This window comes from Ascaphus truei, chromosome 4, assembly GCF_040206685.1.
Source record: "Ascaphus truei isolate aAscTru1 chromosome 4, aAscTru1.hap1, whole genome shotgun sequence".
NCBI lineage: Eukaryota > Metazoa > Chordata > Amphibia > Anura > Ascaphidae > Ascaphus > Ascaphus truei.
Window position 1 is genome coordinate 272,326,183 of NC_134486.1, and position 24,069 is coordinate 272,350,251.

Consider the following 24,069-nt stretch of genomic DNA (forward strand, 5'->3'; position numbering starts at 1 on the left):
ACACACTCCTTTATTTCCGGAGGGACAGGCTCATCCTCCATGTGCAGAATTTCACTCATGGCCTTTATGAGGCTGAATGACCGCCAAGTCAAACGCTTACGATTCCTCCATGGAAGTCATTATCTGAGGATTCAAAATCTGCTTTCATGCTGCACAAATTGTTCTTCCGCCTCCTCAGCATTCTGTATTCTCTCTAGACCGGTATGTAACCTTGTGCGTCTTTTACCTTTGTTTGCAGACGTTGAGGATGCCGCCTCAATTCCTTGTGTTACTGTATCCTTTGACATGAAATCAACCATTTGTCTTCTCTGGTTCCTTTGCTGCTTCGTTGAAGCAGTCAGTTTTTTTTTTTTTATATTCTCCCACGCCATTTTTGCACAGGCAGAGCAATATTTGATTTTCCTTGCAGCCTTCTTTTTAATGGTAGACTCGGAAGTCATTTTAACGCCACCTTCCTCTGGCTGTATACCTGCAGCACTGATAGCCATATGTGAACTGTAATAATTTTTTTTAGAAAAACAAAAACAGCAAACAGTGACCAACTCACTTGGGCTTACCTTGTAATTTTAGGGATAGCATCCTTTCCTAAACCAGCATCAATTTCATGCAAATTGATTAGACTGTCAAGATTTGACACCCTCTCCAACCTCTGCAAGCTTTACAGCTTCTAAGAAGTCCTTCTACTGTCTGTAGACAGTAGAAGCAGTCTGTCTGTCTGCTAATGCAGACTCCTTTGAGTGTCCACCAGCTTCTTAGCAGAACAGCAGGGCAGCGGTGTGTTCACTTGCCAAGCATAGAGCTGTGTGTGCAGACGTTTCAGCACATCTTTTGCAGACCACTGCAGCTGCTTACTCAGACACCTTGCAGCATATACGGTTGGTCAGCTACAATGTGCAGGCACCTTCTTGGCGTGGAGGACGTCCGGGCTCCAGCAAGAGACAGACGCTAGAAGTCCCCTGGATTGACAGTCAGGAAAGACCCAAAATGTAAACTTCCAAAACCAAACAATACCTCAGCTACATAGGACAGACGACTACTTGGGGAGGAACGGTACGGCTATGCATAGGGCCTCCCACAAGCGGAACTTTGTTCTATCTCATCAGAAGGGTGGAACTTAACCCATTGTTATCACTATCATGGGGACCACCAGAAAAGTGTGTGTCATATTGTGATTATAACCTCTGCCATTAATACTATTTAATTTAAAAACCATACAGAAAACTTCCCTGGTTACAAAAATGACTAAAAATCCATTAAATTGATCATGATTTCCAATGGTGTGATCTTGCATCACTGTGCATTCTTTCAGTTTATAGTTGAAATGGTAACTGTCAACACAGATATAGCTTTTAATGGAACAAGCTTTTAATGGAACAAGAATTATTCACTAGTGAAAGTAGCGTTTAAAGCTTTTAAAATCACTGTGACTATTTGTTCACACAAATTAAAGATGTTATGTATTTGTTTAACTTCTAAAATAAGTGCCATGGCTTTGAAAGATACATATTCAAATGTTTATACTTTTAAAAGATTGGGAAATACATGTTTCAATAAAACGGCATTAACATCTCTTACAAATGGGTTTGTACTTGAACAGTTAGAGCATGCAAAGAATTTTAAAATACCTTGAAAGTGGACACTAACACTGCCAACAAGTAGATAATTGAGGATCGTGATGACTCATTGATACCGAGAGCATGTCAAACTTATGTGGAGATTAAATTCTCCCTCAATCATGATTAATACGTTTCTGACCAACAACCCTGCATCTATTGGGTAGGAAATAAATAAATCACAATTCTAATTTAATTTACATCCACCCTTAAATTTAGTTCAAAGCTAAAACCCTCTCAAAGAAGAGAAAAAACAAAACAAAAAATTGTGAACATTTTGTATTATAAGAAAGGATGTTAGAAAGTAATGCTGCGCTGGCCATGACCGGATTTAAAATAGTACATGCCACTGCCGCCTATGCATTATTACTGAAGTTTGGGACTTCATGGATGAAGTGTGGGACCAGGAGGACATACTGTAGGCTCCTACACGCAAGAGCATGTTCATGGTCTCCTCAGCTCCATACAAGTTACACATATTTTTCTGTGCTTTAAGTGCAAAATAGTTGTAATTCAGCTCTACTGTACATAAAGCTACCTAGTGTGGTTCTTTCAGAAATCGGTAATTTATAGATGAACTGCAGTATTCTGAGGGGGGAAGAGAGAAATAGGGGGTGAAACAGGACTCCAGCTTTGCCATGAGAGCTTGCACTAACTGCTTCTCAGAAACAAGGTCATATTCAGTGTTGCTCTGGATACCTGAAGTACAAGCTTTATTATATAATAAAAAAAACTTTCAATAAATTCAGTGCGCAAAGTTGTAATGAAGAAACAAAGACAGATTTTTTAGTTTTAGTATAATAAAACAAGAAACTTTATTTTTAAATGTTTACTGTTTAAAGGAATATGTTACTTTACATAATTGTTATTTGTATATCAGAAACAATGCAAACGAGTTAAAAACAGCTGTAAGCATGTTATAGCTTGCATATAGTTGCAGTAAGCGTCAAACAGGATATCAATAAAACATCTATCAAAATACTGATGTGTTGTTGGAAGGAAGATCTAGTGGCATTCATTTTTAGTCAGTTTGGTTTGGCCCAGCCAAGGTACATTCCACACTTCAAAGTTACAAATGAGCTAAAAGAAAAGAAAATACCTTGTCAACATAAAATATACACAGTGTAAAGAACATTTTATTGTCTTCAAGTAACACACATGAAAAGGAGATGTTGAAACAGTGTGCCAAATCTGACTGAACTTTAAACTTTGGGGGAACAAGTTAACTTGCCTTCTTTAATTCCCCTTTGCAAAATTAATCTTGGTAGGCTTTGAACCTGTACATTTCAGAAATATACCTCAACAAAACAATTAACCGAAACCAGATGCTCTTCCTGATTATATACTTTTTGTACTACAATAACTACACAATTTACTGAATGAGGGCAGCAATGTTCTGATATGGCACTTTAAAAAGCCGCAATACTACTTTCCAACTTTTTTAAAATTATTTTTATATGCAAAGCATGGGTAAAATATAATTCATTCTTATCCAAGACAATCATTTGGTGCTCCTGTTATAAATCTGTAAAAATCCTGATTGTGTGACTAAGGCTATGCGACGTCAGGCTACGGTCGCTGAAAAAAAATGAAAAAAATCAAATTGAGATGACTTCCAGCGATCGCGTTCAAGCCATCGCGCTGTCGCTCCGCGCTTACTATAAGCGCACACAACGGCGGCAATGCATTTGTTTTGACACGGCGTCGCATTCGCCGGCACTATAAGCACAGCCCAACAATGACTGCTTCAGTGTACCTCAGCAGCTACAATGAATTCTTATATTTGTAATGAAACATTGTCTTGTTTGTTTACAGCTCAAACTGCTCAGAACATTTGCAACAAATTATCCCAAACACAAAAGTGCTGCAAAAATCTTGCACTGCTTGGGAGGTGGGTAAAAACTGCAATAGAAGTTAAAAAAAAAAAAAAACGCATCAAGAGTTGAATTAAAAATAAATATTTTACATGCTTTTCCACTTTAACATTATGGATAATTGAACACAACATATAACCAAAACAATTCTTATTAGAAGTATTGCGATACCTTGGATAAATCTGCTGGCTGCTCGTGAAATTCACATTCTCCAAGATTATATGTCGGCTTGGTGCATGTAGTTCGACCAATCTCCACATTAATTAAGTAATTTACTCCAGACACAATCTTTAAAAAACAAAAAGAGAAGACAAAAGCAAGGTGAACTTCGATATAAGACAGAAAAGCCAATCCCCTTCCTTTAGCACCCTCTATAAAATGTTAAACATAAGTATATGAAGTATTTAAAATATATAGAAATGTACAATATACATTTGACATTTTGTATATACAGTATTAGAATTATATAACATCATTAAATATTACAAAACTATATTTTAAAAACCGTGGGAAGGATGTAGAAATAGAAATCCATTTTCTAATTCCCTGTAATTTAGGAAATGTTCCCAGATGTCACTACATTTCAAATGTATTTCTCTTCATTTACATTGCCTTCTCTAAACAAACCAGTTATCGCAATTTGGTGGAATATAGTTTTTCCTTTTTTTGCACAAACACATTGGTGTGCATTCAAACAAAGATAGATAAGAAATACATCTCAAAAGGGGCTCCTAACATTAGCTCAGTCCATAATCCCATTTTTTCTTAAAATTTTATTAGCAATGATGGTCACCTGAAGAACCTAAAATTGGTTTGGCTTGCAAACAGGCAGACCATTGGAGAAGCGTTTTTTCCCTGAACCAGTAATAGAATTGTTACTGAAGCAGCTTATGTTACATAAATAGGGAGTCCAACTGCCTTCAAGGATTGTTTTGTGAAGATATATGTATAATGTCTATATCTATATCTCAAAGAGTGCTACTGAGCGTGGCAAATGTATACAAAAAGACAGGGGTGCCCACTGCTACATCCAATTGACTGCAAACATACATATGCCCCAAATAAGCACTATAGCATATCCATAAAAATATAAAGATTAAAGCAACAAAAAAAGCAAACACACAACATAAAATACAAATCCTAGGGGACTCTTACTATCAAAACCGACTAGCTGCAAAAAGTAAGTAGTGAAGATAGTACTAAACAAACACCATAATTATGATGTATAGTCCATCACTAAGTTCAATGCACACTGGGAATTTTTTTCCCCTTTAGTTAAGGTGAAAAAGATATTTTCCACCTTAACACTAGAGACACCGGCCGCATCAGTGAATAAGACATCCCTACATGAAGTATATAACACCTGATGATATGAAGGTAAGTAATTACACTCTAGCACTATGATGTAAAAGAAATCACAAGATAGGTGATAAATTACACACTACGTTATTATGTATTTGCCAACATGTAATTAGTACAAAGGGATGTCCGAATAGAGATCTATGTAAAGTCCTGATAATTAGTTGAAACACACTGCAAGATATTATACTTGATATTTAAGGACCATAGTCGCTAAGCACATGGAGAGGACCTGCTTCTCCTATAACTCTCAGATATCAGTAAGTGCATAGAAGCCCAATATGTAGAATTTGAACGTGCACAGAATCATCCGGTCACGATAAGATTCCTACATGTAACAAGCTGCAGCAGTGTCTACAGTAACAGACGGAACACAGACCCTCCGGTCCCAGCGTATCTCGGTGAGTCCTGGCAGAATTCAACAAGTTTCAGCAGGCAAAGGAGAAGAAGCAGTCCAAGGGTGAAATGAAGCAGAGTGCAGAGTGTGAAATCATCCGTTCATAATGAAGCTCCGGCAGCTAACAGGCTGCAATGCAATGAGCAGTTAGCAGGACATAGAATCTTCCAATCATAACAGATCTCAGCAGCAACAAAGCAGGGCAGTCAGACCTCAGGGCTCCCCAGGAATAACACAGGCTACCCAATGTACATTTTGCCATTAGTGGGCTTTTTCAAGGGGTCTAAAGGATTATGGTATGTCGGGTATTTAAACTGTTACAAATTAACATTGTGTGAGGATTAGCCATTCCGACGGTTCTGACCCCTTAACCCTCACCTGTCCGTCAGGTTCCAGAAGCACTCAGAGAGCATCCCAGCGGTGGTTCATGGGCTCAGCACGCGGGCTCAGTCGGTCTCCATGTCCAGGGTACACTCTCCCCCCAGCGGCAATGACGTGCGATGCATACGTGGTATGCGCTCTCGCCAGTGTTGTGGTCTCCGCCCCGACGACAGATGTACTTGGCACAACGGTCGCACACGATCCTCCCTTCCTGTCTAGGGTCCCGCCTCCGGTCTCCGCCCCCACACTGATGCAGAGGCGCGCTACCGCATCGCCAGCGTGATGCGCGGGTTACGCGCTCCCCTGAGGTCCCACCCCTAATCGGCTGTGCTATAGGACGCACCTGCATGATCCAGCAGCCTATCAGTGAGGGCTCCTCCACTTCCTTGCTGCCTCCCATTGGAGGGAGGTCCTATATATACACCCGGTTAGTACTCTCCTGCATTGCAGAGCATAACTTCTGATTGTGACGCTGCACCTTACCGCATCCTGCCTTGCCTGTTCTTACCTTGCTGCCTGACCCTGCTTTAAACTTGTGATACTCTCCTGCACTGACCTTGGCTTTGGAATACAATGATCCTGCTCTCTCCTGCACAGACCCTGGCTTTGGCTCTTCGACGACTCCACTCTCCAATCCTGACCCCGGCTATGTACCCAAACGATCCACTACTCTCCGCTCCAAGACCCGGCAAGCACCCCGTTTACGTTGTCCTCTAACCCCGACCCGGCTTGCAAGACTATCCTACACTAGACGCGCCCTCGCTGTTGTGGACGGCGTTCTATACCAATCCCTACCTCAGCCCTGCGATCGTGCCTCATTTGTGGTGAGCTACGCATTACACATTGCAGCCAATAGGAAGCAAGTCACTCGGATAGATTAGCGGCAGCACGGTATTTCCTATCAATGGGCAGTCTGGATGATGCTCTCACACATTCTCATGGATCTTCTTGAGTTTGTTTTAACAGAATTATTTTGTTTCCAATAATAGATTTTATTTACAGACTACAGGTACGGCGATGGTTGCTACATGCACTTCCTCCTGTGCCAACCTATTCCTTGGGAGATGGGAGAGGGAAATTGTGTTCCAGGATGGGAACACTTTGGGTGTTGAGCATGTGTTGTTGTGGTTGAGGTTCATTGACTATATTTTTATACTGTGTGGAGGGGGGGGGTTAAATTTCGGACCTACACCTTTTCGTCAATGGCGTCAACCACAACGACCAGAATATTAGACTCACCACAGAAGCTAGCACCACCAGTGTTCATTTCTTGGACCTTCAAATTAGTATAGATTTTGAAGGGGGCATGACGACATTCACCGCAAAAATACAGCCACCAATGTGGTATTACATGCACTGAGTGCTCATCCAGCACATCAGATACGGGGTGCCCCAAGATCAGAGTTTTTAAGGCTCAAAAGAAGTTATTCCACCAAATCTTTGATACCAGATCTAATGAGTTATCTCGCTTCCAGGCCAGAGGCTATAGTCAATCCTTCAGACGTGGGAAAAGCAAGAGCAACTCTCAGTCACGTGACACTCTTTATTCCTACGGCTAAATCAATCAATAATCTGGAACCGGCAGTGCGGTTTACTGGTACCTATAACCGGAACTAGACGAACTACAGACGGATACTCCAGAAGCACTGGTATATCCTCCAAACTGACCCCGATTTAGAAAAAGTTGTTAGGGGAAAGTGTTAATTTGGTCAGTAGGAGATCTCCTAATCTCCATGACATGCTAGTGCACATTCACTACATCGCAAGTAAACCCGTACATTTTCTCTCCAATGTTAGGAGACAGGGTTTTACTCTCTGTCGGAGGTGCTCTGCATGTCAATATATGGTGGCTACAACTGATTTCTACAATTCCAGTAGGGATCATAAATAGGTCATCAGGAAAACACGGAGCTGCAAATCCAAGGCAGTTGTATACCATCTAGTTTGCCCCTGCGACAAGATCTATATTGGAATGACCACGTATTAGAACATGTGAGGAATATACGCAGTTCATTTAGAGATCCAAGCGCAGGAAGTAAACTCACATCCATTGCCAAACACTTTCACCTTACACAACTCAGACCCTACCATCTTAAAAGGCATTTGCTATAGACTAGGTTTTTCTTGGGATCAGAGGTGGGGATCTCGAGAATGCCGTGAAAGCCGATGGATTATAACTGGATTATAATTAGGAACTCTGTTGCCCCATGGGCTCAATGAGTACATGGGTTATGCAATGTTTTTGTAGGTTGCGTTCCAGTGTATTGGTTGTATCCTTATGGTTTGGTGTTCCCTTATTATCCTTTGATTTTCTGAGTTCTGTTTTATGCATATCCTTATCTATATGATTGAGTTGCGCGCGCGCGCACACTTAATTTTTTTTATTTTAATCAAGGCCATTGTTATTTGTTTCAGGTGTTTATTATTTTATTACATCGGTCTGCTGTGTTATGCTTATAATACTACTTTTCTTTCATTGGCATCTATTCTGTATGCACGGACTGTTAGCAACTATTGTATCTAAAAAAAGACACTGTTAGCTAAGTAAAGCTATGAGACAGTTGTATCTTTATGTATTCAGGTCCAGCTTTTTATTTTAGTTTTACTTCACATAATACACTTAACTATTGTAAAAACTAAGAATAGTATTATAACACAACAGTGAGTTGTAATTTAAGACTTAACTTTTGATGTGTGATTCTAAATGTACTCTGTCTCCTATGATTAGAACCTGCAGGAGACTTCAAATCAGCTGTTCTACTCTCCCTTCTACTTGCTTCCTATTGGCTGCAATATTAATTTGTAACAGCTTAAATACCTGACATACCATAATCCTTTAGACCCCTTGAAAAAGCCCACTAATGGAGACACGTACGTTGGGGTAGCCGGTGTTATTCCTGGGGAGCCACGAGGTCTGACTGCCCTGCTGTGTGCCCGCTGAGATCTGTTATGATCGGAAGATTGTGTCCTGCCCACCACTGCTTACTGCTCATTGCATTGCAGCCTGTTAGCTGCCGGAGCTTCATTATGAACGGGTGATTTCACACTCTGCACTCTGCTTCATGTCACCCTTGGACTGCTTCTTCTCCTTTGCCTGCTGAAACTTGTTGAATTCTGCCAGGACTCACCGAGATACGCTGGGACCGGAGGGTCTGTGTTCCGTCTGTTACTGTAGACACTGCTGCAGCTTGTTACATGTAGGAATCTTATCGTGACCGGATGATTCTGTGCACGTTCAATTGCTACATATTGGGCTTCTATGCACTTACTGATATCTGTGAGTTATAGGAGAAGCAGGTCCTCTCCATGTGCTTAGCGACTATGGTCCTTAAATATCAAGTATAATATCTTGCAGTGTGTTTCAACTAATTATCAGGACTTTACATAGATCTCTATTCGGACATCCCTTTGTACTAATTACATGTTGGCAAATACATAATAACGTAGTGTGTATTTATCACCTATCTTGTGATTTCTTTTACATCATAGTGCTAGAGTGTAATTACTTACCTTCATATCATCAGGTGTTATATACTTCATGTAGGGATGTCTTATTCACTGATGCTAATTAACACCGGCCGGTGTCTCTAGTGTTAAGATGGAAAATATCTTTTTCACCTTAACTAAAGGGGAAAATAATTCCCAGTGTGCATTGAACTTAGTGATGGCCTATACATCATAATTATGGTGTTTGTTTATTAGTATCTTCCCTGCTTACTTTTTGCAGCTAATCAGTTTTGATAGTAAGGGTCCCCAAGGATTTGTATTTTATGTTGTGCGTTTGCTTTTTTGTTATTGCTTTAATAAGTCTTTATATTTTATGGATATGCTAGAGTGCTTATTTGGGGCTTCTGTTTGTTTCTTGTTAACATACAGTTAGGTCCGGAAATAATTTGACACCGAAACAATTTTCATCATTTTGGCTCTGTACGCCACCACAATGGATTTGAAATGAAACAACTGAGATGCAATAGAAGTGCAGACTTTCAGCTTTATGGGGTTGAAGAAAAATATTGTATGAAACGTTTAGGAATTGTAACCATTTTCATACACTCCCCTTATTTCAGGAGCTCAAATGTAATTGGAAAAATTAACACAATCATAAATAAAATGTTCATTTTTAATACTTTGTCGAGAATCCTTTGCAGGCAATGACTGCTTGAAGTCTGGAACGCATGGACATCACCAAACGCTGGGTTTGCTCCTTTGTGATGCTTTGCCAGGCCTTTACTGCAGCTGTCTTCAGTTGTTTGTTCGTGGGTCTTTCTGCCTTAAGTTTTGTCTTTAGCAAGTGAAATGCATGCTCGATCGGGTTCAGATCAGGTGATTGACTCGGCCATTGCAGAATATTCCACTTCTTTGCCTTAAAAAACTCCTTGGTTGCTTTCGCAATATGTTTTGGATCATTGTCCATCTGTAAAGTGAAGCGCCGTCCAATCAACTTCGCTGAATTTGGCTGAATCTGAGCAGACAATATATCCCTATACACTTCAGAATTCATCCGGCTGCTTCTGCCTTCTGTCACATCATCAATAAACACTAGTAACCCAGTGCCATTGTAAGCCATGCATGCCCATGCCATCACACGGCCTTCACTGTGTTTTACAGATGTTGTGGTATGCTTCGGATCATGAGCCGTTCCAAGCCTTCTCCATACTTTTTTCTTCCCATCATTCTGGTACAAGTTGATCTTAGTTTCATTTGTCCAAAGAATGCTGTTCCAGAACTGGGCTGGCTTTTTTAGATCTTGTTTGGCAAAGTCTAATCTGGCTTTTCTATTCTTGAGGCTTATGAATGGTTTGCACCTTGTGGTGAACCTTCTGTATTTGCTCTCGTTAAGTCTTCTCTTTATGGTAGACTTAGATAATGATATGCCTACCTCCTGGAGAGTGTTCTTCACTTGGCTGGATGTTGTGAAGTGGGTTTTCTTCACCATGGAAAGGATCCTACGATCATCCACCACTGTTGTCTTCTGTGGAAGTCCAGGCATTTTGGTGTTGCAGAGCTCACCAGTGCGTGTGTACCAAACTGTTGATTTGGCCACTCCTAGTGTTGCTGCTATCTCTGATGGATTTTCTTTTTCTGTTTTGCAGCCTAAGGATGCCCTGTTTCACTTGTATTGAGAGCTCCTTTGACCGCATGTTGTGGATTCACAGCAACAGCTTCCAAATGCAAATGCCACACCTGGAATCACCTCCAGACCTTTTACCTGCTTCATTGATTATGAAATAACAAAGGAATAACCCACACCTGTCCATGAAACAGCTTTTGAATCAATTGTCCAATTACTTTTGGTCCCTTGAAAAAGAGGGGCTACATATTAAAGAGATGTAATTCCTAAACTCATCCTCCAATTTGGATGTGAATACCCTCAAATTAAAGCAGATAGATAATGAATATGGGCTTAAAGTGCAGTCTAACTGTAACTTTAATTTATTTTGGTACACAGCCAAAATAACAAAACTTGTATCACTGTCCAATTATTTCCGAACCCAACTGTATATTCTCTGCTCCATAGCACCGTTAGAGTACATTTGTTAACTTTTATACTTTGAGTTTTTCCTTGTCCCTTAACTATAGCATCTGTTATTTTACGGTTTGTTGCAGGTAATGTGTCTGTGTATATGTATATTATTATCCCTGACCTGGTTTACTCCAGAGAACAGCTAGAGCTGCAAAATGGGGTGTCTTAAATACATTTCATGTTGACCTTGCACATTAATCAAGCTAGCTGACCTTTAAACTTCAAAAGCTTTCCTCTTCCCACAAGATTACATATCTCATTCCCCAAATATATTATAATACATACCTCCATATCTGAAAACCTCATTTTTATCACTTGCAGAAAATCCATTTTATGGGCCGTTCATTTACCCAAACATTTATTTCTAATGTTATGTCACACAAGAGACATTGTTAAAACAGTTTAGACTTTGAGATGGAAAAAACGATAACAATTTCTTCCGGAGAGTGTACAGATACATACTCATGTATCTGTACACCCTGGGAATGTCCTTATAAAAACAGCAGTCGTTAATGCATTCTACTGATCCATTCATTACTAATACATAGCATTACTTGCTTCACTATTTGGCGTTGTGCGCTGTTTGTTTTGTTTCCATTTCTTAGAGTGTGGGGGGTGCTGAGCCACCCCCTGTGTGTATAGCAGCAGATGCCTCTACAAATACACGGTTATGTGATATAATTTTCTTCATATATACACCTTCACTGTGGTTATTGTGATTTATTTCTTGGTCACTTATTTATGTGGTTTAGTCACTGCACTATATTTATATTCTAAATTCTGGGTTAGATAGTAGCGCACAGTATTTTCTCTGTTTGTTAATGCATTCTACCTTAAATTGGTTATAACCCACAACTGACTGAGACAAGCTATCAAGTATTTAGTGCTTAAATCTGTTATATTACACCAATTACCCTGAATAATATAAGCCACTACACTTCTACCAGGTCTAGTTTTCTATTCAGTGACCATTTATGCTTAGCAAAATCATCCATGTCCAGGTGGTCATCGGCATCGGACAGTCCGCTTTCTGTCAAACGCCTGATCAGACACTGCATAATGCAGTATCTGACATCGGAACCGCTTATCCGACGCAGATTAACATGGACCCCAAATCCGACCCTCCGTGGTTGGTGGGATGCATTCCGGCAAATAAGTGAGGACCAACTGTGTAGTCAGGCATAGCAGTGTAACTGCTTTCAAATTACTTTAATGTAAGATGATCATTGCAAAGATAGACCACCATTAGTAGATAATTATAGGACTGAATCAGCAGTATATACTATGGGGGATATTGAATACCATACTGGAATTCTATACTCCCATTTCCTCTGCCCTGTCCCCTCATTTTGTTGTTGTATTTGCCTTTTAAGTTCCATTATTTTACATAGACTCCAATTAAAACGTTGTTTTAATCACTTACTACTCACTAGCACGGTATTTGCAACGCTCATTGGTGTGCGCACAGGTAGATATACTCAGGTTCAGATATACTGAGGTTCCTTAAACCGTGTTGTCTTTTATTCATAGATATCACCTGTGTAGCACCCTATTCAGACTTCATTTTCTCTGTAATCCTGAGCAGTCAATCTTTTTCTGTATGATAACCTTTATTGAAATGACCAGATAGTAAGGTATATAACTGTTACATATCTGTGCCAAGATCAGAAAACTTATTACAATAATACCATATTAATGAAATTATGAGAAAGTATATTTTTGTGCAGCTCATGGTAGAGCCCAGCTACAATCCCTTCTAGCTGACACCAATGTTATAAAGAAAGCTACTGTATACCACTTGCTTCCATAACCAGCTGCTGCAACTTCTTTTTTCCTCTAGGCCTCAATAGAAGTCTGTCCTTCCTGTGTTTCCTCTCTAGGCCAGCCTGCCTTGGTTGGAGTTAATGAATCAGCAGGACGTGGACAACATTTTGATAAACACTTAGATCAGGCAGAAGGACATAGCTGGAGGATTTAAAAAAAAAAGAAAAAAAAAAAAACCACACCACCCCATTACTCAGCTCACTGTTTAAACCTTGATCCCAAGAATAAATTAGTTGATAAATAGCTGAAGCAAATCTATAGGTGTTAATGTGCAGCTAAAGCATCATGTAGGGGTTAAATGTAATGGGGAAGATGATAGATCAGGCCCATCTCCATGATGGGTGTACTGCATCACTTCGCCCTACAGTGCATTTGTAGCTATTCTAGCAGCAAGATATGTGCTTAGAAAATATACTCATGTGACCAACATTATGGTACAGTCAAAACATAACAGATCAGGAGGATAAAATAAGAGCCTAATCTTACATGGTCTTTAAAGGGCATAGCGTGTCCCCATACACATGACCCATTCCTGTTTTGGCATCGGTAAAGACCCACCCATGTGTAATGACCTCATCTTGACCATGAATTGCAGCACCACAGGTTTATTTTCCGACACAGAAAACCCCACTGCTTTGGTTGGCACACACACACGGGAAATCGGAGCAGAGGGGGGAAATCGGATTGGCTGCTGGGATCCAATCCGTGATTGGTTCCCTTGCATGCCACGTGACGCGGCACTCGCCGAAACCACAAGCTCCTTGTAGCTCCTTGTGACGCGTCACAGCACACAGTCAGCCACGCCGGAAGGAGCCAGCGGGGACCTCCAGACTGGAGGAAAGGAGCTGGTGGCCCGCGGCCGCCGCCGGCCGCAGCAGGACCAAGCACCACTGGTGAAAGGTGCGCGACAGGGTACTAACTGGGACCGGCCTGACTGGGGGAGAGGGGGGAGGGGGGCGGCGCGTCTGCGGTCTTCCAGGGAGAGGAAATTGCGACGGGAGGGAGCATGGTGGGGGTTTTGCGGGGGCGTTGCCATGACCTTACACAGCTGGTTCGCCCTCATTGGGTGAACCGCTGGCAGGGGCGTGGCCACACCTCCGTCGCAAGTTCTAAACTCAATTTCATTGAGTTTAAAAAAATCTGGCAGTACGGCGCGGCTGCACCTTCAGCGGGAAGATGCGTATTGGGCCCAGCCCCATTGAGGGGCAGTGCTTATACGCACAGCGCACGCCTTAGAGTCACTAGGACCGCAGCCGTAGAAGGGGCTGGGGCCACCCTCTCAGGCTTTGCGGGGCCCCCTTGGATTTATAAAATAAATACCACTGCAATGCAACATCGTGTTGTGAGGTCGCGTTGCTTTGGCAACGAGACGCTGCAAAAGTCGGCTCGCTGCGGAGAAGTTAAGGGCCGGTCCGGGGGCCCCGGGACCAAACTTCCGACCGGAGATGATGATGATATGGGGGGAGGGGGGGGGGCGGAGGGAAGGGGTGTGTGGGGGAGAGGGGGGCAGCCTTCGGGGAGGGGGGCACGCTCCCCCATCCAGTCGGACAAAAGTTAGATCCCAATGCCTACAGGTGAGCGGAGGGCCCCCGAAGACGGGCCGGTCTTGCATAATTATAATTCACACGGAACCACCACTGCGTTCATCCTCATCACCCGGCATCAAGCAACCATTTCTTTGCCCCCTCACCCACAATCTTGCCCTCCGACCTCCACTCTTCATTGTGCACCCTACCCCCCCCATTTCCTGTATCACCCAAAACCTTTCCCATGCCCCCTTCACCCCTCTCCTGCGTGTCCCCCCTCCATCGTGCCCCATATACCCCCCTCCATCGTGCCCCATATACCCCCCTCCATCGTGCCCCATATACCCCGTCTCCATCGTGCCCCACCTCTCCGTGCCCCATGTGACCCCCCCCCCCCCCACGTCTTTTTTACTGACCTGTTTCTTCACGTTGATGACATTGGCGACCTTGCTGACGTACTTGTCGTTGCTGCCCTTGTTATACTCCTTCATAGCGAACATCAGTGCCCGCTGCACACCCTCCTCATCTTTCTGTGCCTCTATCGGGGCCCCGACCAGGCTGCGAGGCCGCTGCCCGCCCTCTCTGTCCGGGGAGCCGCTGGACGCGACCACCAGCATCACAACAACCAGCGCAGAGACTAACATCGCCATGATCACTGAGCTCTGACAATATAACGGCGACAGGGTGCGGGGAGAGACTGATATAGGGAGGGCAGGGCCAGTGGTGAAGGGGGAGGGGGCAGGGCCAGTGGTGAAGGGGGAGGGGGAGGGCGCCATGTTCGTTGTGGGCAGCCAGCTACGCAATGACTATGATCATTATAAACAATCATAGGATTTATTATTATCGTTTCTTTCTTGGACTACGTGAGCGACATGTGCCGCGTTAAATACTTATAGTAATAAGTATTTCTTCCAAAAGGTGTTCGGCTGACGGTTTGCCCTCATCAAAAACGTCCGCCCCGTGCTTCACGTTCTCTGACGCATGTGCCTGCGAGGCTCCACCCTATTCCCTCTCATCATTGATTCAGTGCGGTACAATGCAAGTAAACAGGGCGCAGGTTCCTTGCATTAGGTCCCATGCATACAGAACAAAGTGAACTAACGTCAGTGTTGTGCAGGGGACACATTACAGTATAATGCCCTTTGAGTGTCTTGAGGAAAGTCTTTTCTTTACAGCGAAAATAACTTGTAAAAACATCTGGTAACATTACGATGGCAGTAATTGCACATGTAAGGTGCTGCAGGACTATTATATTTAGTTTCCGATTCTAATCAGTTTTTGAGTGCTTTGGTGGGACCACTAGGAATAACTTAGCAATAGGCTCATAGAAAAAGGAACTCCTCGTGGAGAGAAAAAAACTCACTGGTTTAATACATTGAATGTGGGGGGGAGAAATCTACAGTAAGTGTAAATGATTATGAAAGTTTTAATATTTGTGATTCTGCTGAACAGGCAAAGTGTGATGTTCATTCTTCTGTATGAGAACAGGGGAGTGGTGACTTTGTTACCAAACCAGCAGTGACAACCAAAGGTTAGACTCCAGGAACCAACCCAAATTGGGATGTGAATGATGTGAATGAAGCGGAGAAAGAAAAATACCGGGAAGGGCGAGTAAGGGAAATCGAAGGAATAAGCAATAAGATAAAAATAATAAACTAAACAACTATACCAGGAATCCCAATACAATTGCTACTCATAATTGCGCACATAAGAAAATAGCTCACAATAACATGTGCTTAAGGTGCATTCCTGGTGTTAGTGTAATCATAGGAAGGAATGTGTCTTTAAACTGAGCTTCTAGGGAGATTACATTAGGGTGTATTATATAGCTACTCCACATGGGTTACCTTGACTCGGGCTCAATTCAGACAGCTGGGCGATGATGTAGCAAGGTGGTAGAATAATGGGCGCCAGGAACTTTTGTAGTACAACAGTCATTTATTTGTGTCCCCATGGCTAGGGACTGCTCGTACAAATGTTCACAACGGTGTACTGAATTTTATAATAGACATATATGAATACACTGTCCGACGCTTGCGTTCTGCTCAAGGATGTCTTCTCTCGACCCCTTTTGTATCTAAATCATATGAGTAGCTCCCTGGTGATCCATCCCCTGAGGAAGTGACGTCAGTCACGAAACGCGTAGGGTCAAAGGTCACGGTGCCTGTGGAGAGAGCTGGTTGTGTGTAGCGTCCCTGACCACATTAGGAGGAAACGACGTCATCGCGAGAGAAGTTGTAGCAGACGTGTGCTGCTGTGTGTAGCCCCCCCGTCCCTGTATCCATTTTTGAGAACTTTCTACCAACCGGAGAGAGACAGAGCTCACCTGAAGCGCCCACGGAGGACTTCCCCTGCATTCGGCATTCTTTCCTGCTTGGTTCACATCCATATATCCGGTCCTGCTGTAAGTAGGGTTTTGGGTTTTAACCCCTTGATGACCCGCTGCAGCAGGCTCCTTTGTTTTAATAAATAGTTTTTATTACAGCTTCAGTGTTCTATGTATATGTTTTTTGTTGTTTGTCTTTTGTCTTTATTGTTTTGTGCTGTGTTTCACCTAGTCTCTGATACAGTTTACACTATGATTATTATTTTTGTTTCTGTCCACATGTCACGGACCTCTTGATTGGAGAACTTCTCTTCATTGGACCCATTGGATCCTTTCTCCCATCTCTCCTCATTTGGACTTATCGGACTGTTACTACGGGCGCTGGTCTGTATCTGTTCCCTGGCTGATACTTTACACCTCATATATAAACCTTGGTTTATATATTCATATATTGTGAATAAACAATAAAGGTGAGAATTCTGCGTACATAAAAGGCAATTTAAAACAGCATGTCAGGGAATTCCCTGACATGCTGTTTTAAATTGCCTTTGATGTACGCAGAATACTCACCTTTATTGTTTATTCACAATATATGACATTTTTACACTATGAGCGTTGTGCGCTGTTTTTCTGTATTTTCTCTGTATTAGCCCTGGGGGTACCCAAGCCATCCCTGTCTCACGGCTGCAGACGCTCTCCAATTTATACATATAAGTATCACGTAAAAATATTTTTTACTGTTTTTCACCATTCATTTGGTTGGTGGTATGTTTGTGTTCACATTCTAGTTAGATCGTAGTAGCGCACTTCCCCACCCCAAATTTACACTTGTATTGTATTGTATGTCATTATTTATATAGCGCCATTAATGTACATAGTGCTTCACAGTGGTAATACACAGGGTAATCAAATAAATAACAGATAATATAAATAACAGGTCATGGGAATAAGTGCTTCAGACATAAAAGTAACATTAAGGAAAAGGAGTCCCTGCTCAGAGGAACTTACAGTCTAACTGACTGCACTTACAGAACACCCTCCTACTGTCTCTGTACGTTCTTCCTACTTACCAATTAGATTGTAAGCTCTTCGGAGCAGGGACTCCTTTTTCTAAATGTTACTTTTATCTCTGAAGCACTTCTTCCCATCATGTATTATTTGTTATTTATATGATTGTCATGTGTATTACTGCTGTGAAGTGCTATGTACATTAATGGCGCTATATAAATAAAGAAGAGCAAAAAAGAGATAATGTAGCGCTAACACTGTTGGAATAGATATAACTAATTAGTTAGTAGATAACCCAAATAATCACAGATAAATTAGTGAGGGGCGGCTGCCAAATAATATAAAAGTAACTACCTATGTCAGATGAAGATTATACAAAAGAAAATACATTCGGCGCCTGGTAGTGGAAACTCAATATAGTATGACAATAGTCACAAAGTTAGGGTATACAACTATTCAATGTTAAAGTAGAAAACAAATGTCCTAGTTGCTCCCAGCGAAATTCAATGTAGATGGAATTCAGGTGCATGAAAATAGAAGAAAATAGCACATAGCATAATTCTGTGTGGTAATTAGAATAGCATAGAAGACAACACTAGATGAAAGCCTCAGAGAAAATAGATCAAAACTACATGTGAATGAAATAGAAAAAAGTACATTTATTTTAAAAATATATAAAAACAAATAGGACAATATGATGTAACCACAATAGCAATATAATTAATGATAATATCATCCAATGCAATGAGTATGTACTTACTAGACGTAGGTAGAACGCTCGCGGTGGATAATTATAGAGAGTATCCCCTCTCAATCGTGGCAAGACAATCGGCAGTCCCCATGGAGCGCTGCGCCCCACACCCGCTGATGGCAACAGATGTTCGGTCTTCCAGACGGAGCTGTACTGTGTCTGAGGTTCCACTACCAGGCGCTGAATGTATTTTCTTTTGTTTTGCTATATAAATAAAGACATGCATACATACTTACTTTCTTACATACTGTCACGGATGCTCACTACAACCTGGACTAGACCGCGGGGCTGAGGTGGGGAAGATGTATAACCACCGCCCTAAACCACGGGGCCAGGTCCGGATAGCAGAATCAGAAACAAGTAGCCGGGACATTGTAGGGTAGTGTAGGTAGATCAGGTTATTTGCCGTGGTCCGGGGTCGGAGAGAGAGGGACCGTCGTAGTCCATTAGCCGAGTTCGTGGGGTGGATAGAGTAGAATCTTCATAGTCCGTTAGCCAAGGTTGAGGAGTAGAGAGAGTAGAAATCCAATAACAAGCCATAGTCCAGGGAGGTAGAAGAGACGGGACGGGTACAGGCAGGATCACAACAGGAGATCAAGACAGGAACAGAGACAGGTACTCAGGCTGCAATGAGCACGGTGCATAAACAATAGTCTATGCTCAGCAACAAGCAGAGGTCTGAATGGGTATAAGTAGGAAGCTGAGCCAATGGAAGATGAGCAGAGGGGAGAGGTTAGATGTAGGAGGAGAGTCGAAAGGAGGACGTTACCTGTGGTTCACGTGTAGCCCAGCTGAGGTTAATCCAAGAATTGCAGGCAAAGTGGCGTGTACGCGCAGCCGCCACGTGTGTTTGCATGAACTGCCTGTAGCTGGGAGATGCGCGTGCCGACAGGAGTCTCCCGGGTGAGCTGGTTGCGCTGACTGTTGCGGCCGCGCGCGTCTTTGGCCTGCTGGCATGATGTGCCGGGGAGAGGAGCAGGCGCGGCTCAGGGGGTGGTTGCGCTGCCTGTTGCGGCCGCGCACGTCTTTGGCCTGCTGGCGTGACGCGCCAAGAGGGGCATGGCCCAGCAGCGGCCCTAACACATACATACATGCAATATAGTTCTTCCATCAGTGCCAACTCTTAGCACTCAAATGGAGTTAGTACTTTGACTTAGTTGCTCTGAGTAAATGTCAGACCCAGTCCCCTAGTTGCTTCCTATCCCTCCTCGGTATTGATCCGATGCATCTGTGCCCCTACAGGAATCTTTTTTACTTGGCCCAGGAACCTGGTGTCTGATTGGGAACTGCCACTTCCACACCGACTGCTGAAGAATATTAGCGCCGATCCTCCGATAGAGCTGATCGGCCGGCACCCGGGAGTCCTCTTTTCTGAGGCATCACATATGACCTTCGCCGACAGGTGACTTTGCCTTGTTTTATTCTCGTAATCTAGGTGAAAGAATAGGAGCCAGTGTTCCTATGCAATGCTCACAGGAAACAGCCATGCAATGCAAACAATAAAATAGTTCCAAATCACACAGCAAATGTAGTTATGTCCTTGTCACTAAAACCCTTTTAAGCCACTCTTTGTGGACTCCCACTAACCCCTATGCAGGGTATACTTAGTATGGGTGTCACAGGCCATGGGTATAATGCAAACAGGATAAAGGAAACTCACATATTTCTTGAGATCCAGGTGCTGTGGGGCGTTCTCCTACCAGGTTGGAGTGCAAATGCAGAAATTTCTTGGATGGCGGTGCAGCAGCCTTTGAAAAAATTAGTGGGACCAAAATAGCAGTATACTGGGTACAAAACGTTTTAATGGCACATAAAAAGACAGCCCAGATAATAGAGAGGAGTGCTGCACACTTTGAAAAGTGAAAAATGATACAATTACCGGTGCTCCAATGTTAGAACGAAAGCCTGCAGTCAGTCCTGAGTACATAGAGGAAGGAACCGAGGGCACAGCGGATTCTGCAAATCCAAACTCATTTATTGAGCCAACACAACGTTTCGACCGTGGAGGTCTTTTTCATTGTCATTGTCACTTGAAAAAGACCTCCACGGTCGAAATGTTGTGTTGGCTCAATAAATGAGTTTGAATTTGCAGAATCCGCTGTGCCCTCTGTTCCTTCCTCTACATAAAAAGACAGCAACAGACAAACTCTGACGTGTTTCAGCCGCCAAGGGCCTTTGTCAAAGAGTATAGTATGTACAATACATTTAGAATTGAAATACCCCCCCTTCCCGCCTCCTCTGATGACGTATCGGCACTCTCTACCTATGAGAATCATCCCGCCCCCTATGACAAGGACGCTAAGTAATTATTCTATTGGACACAGTTGTTATCACTCAAGTAAGCAGGAATCACATGGAGACACAGAAACTTCAACTCCCCTATGACGTGACGGCTGAGCCACCAATGAAAAGCTTTCGTTTTGTTTATACTTTTGCTTAACAATTGGCTGCTGGAACCGATGGTGTACTAGCAGGGGCAGAAAACAGAATGGGCATTCTAAACACACACAGTGCAATGGAAAGCTACAAATATAAATACTTTCCACATCATACATGCAAAGCAAATGAAAATTCCAATCAAAAACGAGCAACACAGAGCTCCCTTGACTGTTTAACAAAATGGACTGTGTGACACTAAAACTCACTCCATGAATGGAGTGATTTGAAAGGTTAAAAACAACTGTGCTGAATATTAGGACATCACAATATATAACAAATTGCAATAACTGGGAAGTTTGTTTGTATAATAAATTCATATCTAATCATAGACTTTATAAAACTTGGGTCTGTAGATATAAGAGAACTTATTAAATATTTCGGGCAGATCACAAATAGTGAATAAACAAATATACCTATCATTAGTTGATTGTTTATGAAATACATAACCACTGGACATTCAACATAGGACCATATGAACCCAAAACTTATTTCTATTGCATGTCAGACTATATTAAAAATATATAGAAAAAATATATATATAAGTCATGGATGAGAACAGAGGAGGGGGGGGGGAAGGAGGGGGGGAAAGGAAAAGGGGGTAAGGGGAAATTGGGGGGAGGGGAGGGGAAGAGGGGGGGAAGGGAAGGGGAAGGGGGGGGGGAGAAGGAGGGCGGGGGAAAGGGAGGGGAGGGGGGAGGGAGAATAAATTTCTGCATTTATTCTCGTAATCTGGTTGTGTAGTCCTGGTGTGTTATACATTCTGAACTTTGTGCAGCGTTCTCATCCTTAGATTGCTGCCTGGTGGCCTTGTTCAAGTGTAGCATGTACCCAGTCTATGTATCAACTATCGTTAAGCTTTGCTTTTCTAGCTGTTTCTATTAACTTTGTTTTCTACCATCCTCTTCTATTCACTCTATACTGTCTTCCACTTTAGTTCCCTGCTTCTATTCCACTACATTCTATCCCTACTATTCTTTCCTCAGTTCTTCCTCAGCTGCAGATGTGTCCCCTGCCTGCATCAGCGCGTTGGGTTGCTCCGATGGTCCTGAGCTGCCACTTGGCTTGCAGTTAAAGCCACAAAAACACCTGCCACCGGCGTAGTGCAAATACTCAACCTACATTTGTTTCCATTGTTCTTCCCAGAATCCTGTGCTGCAGGCATTATATGCCAAGAGATAATGGTGAAAGGCAGGGTTGCAGACCTGTCTGAGACATGTGAATGTACTCACAAGTAAATATTTTTATTTACTGTACACTATACAGTGGAGGGTTGCTGTCACTTTTTTTTACCCACCATATCGTATACATTGCTCTTCTTCAGAGAAATGATGCCAGCATTAGCCAAACAGCTTAAAATGGGGAATAATATGTTTTTGATATGCTAAGAATCTCAGGGCTACTATTAAAAAGATTTCCTTTTTCACAAAGCACAACATTTAACGTCTGTGTATTACACATCGTATATTTGGAAGAAAATCAATTAAAATAGTACGTTTTTTAAGAATTTGTTGTATTTCATTCTTGCCGAGTGGGACTGCACAGGCTTTTTCATGGGTCAAAAAGCTGCAAATCCTTCTCTGATTCAAACTCGTGACCACCAGAGTACAAAGGCTTTTCAGTTAAATCTTCTCAGAGGAAGCACACAGTAAACCTGCAAATTGCTATTCCTACCGCGTAATCCCTGGCTTGTACTCTGCATTATGCAAGTCTGCTGAGGATCAGTTTTTACTAAAGCAGGATTTGGAGCTACACGTATTTTCTGAGGCTGAAGGGCAATGCTTGTGATTCAGGAAGGGAATGGTGTTGACTTTTTGTATATGTGCACATTTATATTATACATATATATATACTGTTTTAGAAACTATATTGTTTATTGAGAAGTGTAGATGCTATTCTTTTTCTACTGTTGGTACTTGTAGTGGACCAACAAGAGAATTTATCATAAAGTATGTGTAGAGCTTTTAAAGCTGCAGTTCAAGCAATATCCTACAGTACATCTGTGTATTTTTTTAATAAATCAGTTCTGTACTATGAGACAATACTTGTAGCATTAAAAATGTATTTTTGAATGTATTCTAATGTAACAAGCATTTTTGTTTCTATAGCAACCATTTGCAAAGTCATATCCCCTTCCTCTTCTGAGACAGGCTCTGTTACACCATTTTGCCCTCTCTCTAGTGTACCAATTGTATCTAGTGCCTGTCGGTTCAAATGATCTTCCATACAGAACTTTGCATCTTGGGTAATCTTCTGCATCCCTAACAGTGATATAAAGTACCCCGAGCCGAATCTTCAGGGATCGATTACAGGAGAACAGATCAATCGGCAATTTAGCTAATCACTTGTCAGTGTGTAGAATGTATTGATACACATATCGAATGGAAAAAAAATCATTCATTAAAAAACATCTCCCCAAGACTGGCCAATTGACAAAAAATGTGTTTCCAACCTGCCTCTCCCATTAGTAATAATTGTAAACAGGAAGCTGCACATGTTAATGCAGCTGGGACGTCCTGGATGATGCACATCAAAACATATCGGAATAAGGCTGTATGGGTAACCCAGAAATAGAGGTAATAGGTAGAAAAGGGACTCTACTGATTATCCACTGTGACACACAAGGTGCTCCTGAAACCAAAATTCAGCATCCCTACGGCTTATATGTTGTCATGACCACCCATGCGAGCGAGTAGATTCCACCAGGGCAGGGAAAAAGAGCAAAAACAAGGTTAAAATTGAAAAGCACGTGTCGGGTATCTCAGAGTGTGTTATAGTGGAGTTATGTGAAAAACCCTTGTGAATAGGTAATATGCGACACGGATTCTCCAGAGTATAACATATTGCAGCCCATTGTTGAGGGCAAGGTGCAGATTAACCCTCTTACATACCCATGCTAATTCCTGGGTAAAGGGGCTAGAGGCCTGTGGGCCAAGTGCTCAGAGGTTTACCCTATAGCCAGTTCCTTAGGGCAAGACATATCATCAGTATCCCTCCAACAGTTCCAGGTAGATTGGATGATATGCAAAGGAAATTCTCTGACAGAGGGC

General features: G+C 42.3%; 1 protein-coding gene and 1 long non-coding RNA gene across 2 annotated transcripts; one reads left to right on the top strand and one right to left on the bottom strand.

Moving 5' to 3' along the window:
- Window positions 1-2,427: 2,427 nt before the first annotated feature.
- Window positions 2,428-15,205, bottom strand: LOC142493433 (cystatin-like). The gene is made up of 3 exons (XM_075597491.1): window positions 14,915-15,205; window positions 3,659-3,775; window positions 2,428-2,693 (listed from the first exon to the last, which is right to left on the bottom strand). The coding sequence occupies exons 1-3, from the start codon at window positions 15,146-15,148 to the stop codon at window positions 2,619-2,621; spliced, it is 426 nt and encodes a 141-aa protein (XP_075453606.1). The 5' UTR covers window positions 15,149-15,205; the 3' UTR covers window positions 2,428-2,618.
- Window positions 15,206-15,273: 68 nt separating this feature from the next.
- LOC142493434 (uncharacterized) lies at window positions 15,274-22,526 on the top strand. Its single transcript, XR_012801108.1, has 3 exons — window positions 15,274-17,208; window positions 19,826-19,985; window positions 22,006-22,526. It is a non-coding gene; the product is annotated as an uncharacterized LOC142493434 (long non-coding RNA).
- The last annotated feature ends 1,543 nt before the right edge of the window (window positions 22,527-24,069 follow it).

Bases quoted from the DNA above. Each gene is read 5' to 3' on its own strand.
- LOC142493433 (XM_075597491.1), bottom strand. From the start codon at position 15,148: ATGGCGATGTTAGTCTCTGCGCTGGTTGTTGTGATGCTGGTGGTCGCG. The intron at 3,776-14,914 runs GTCAGTAAAAAA...TGTTTTTTAAAG, and splicing joins TCATCAACGTGAAGAAACAG to ATTGTGTCTGGAGTAAATTA. The intron at 2,694-3,658 runs GTATCGCAATAC...CTTTTCTTTTAG, and splicing joins AGCCAGCAGATTTATCCAAG to CTCATTTGTAACTTTGAAGT.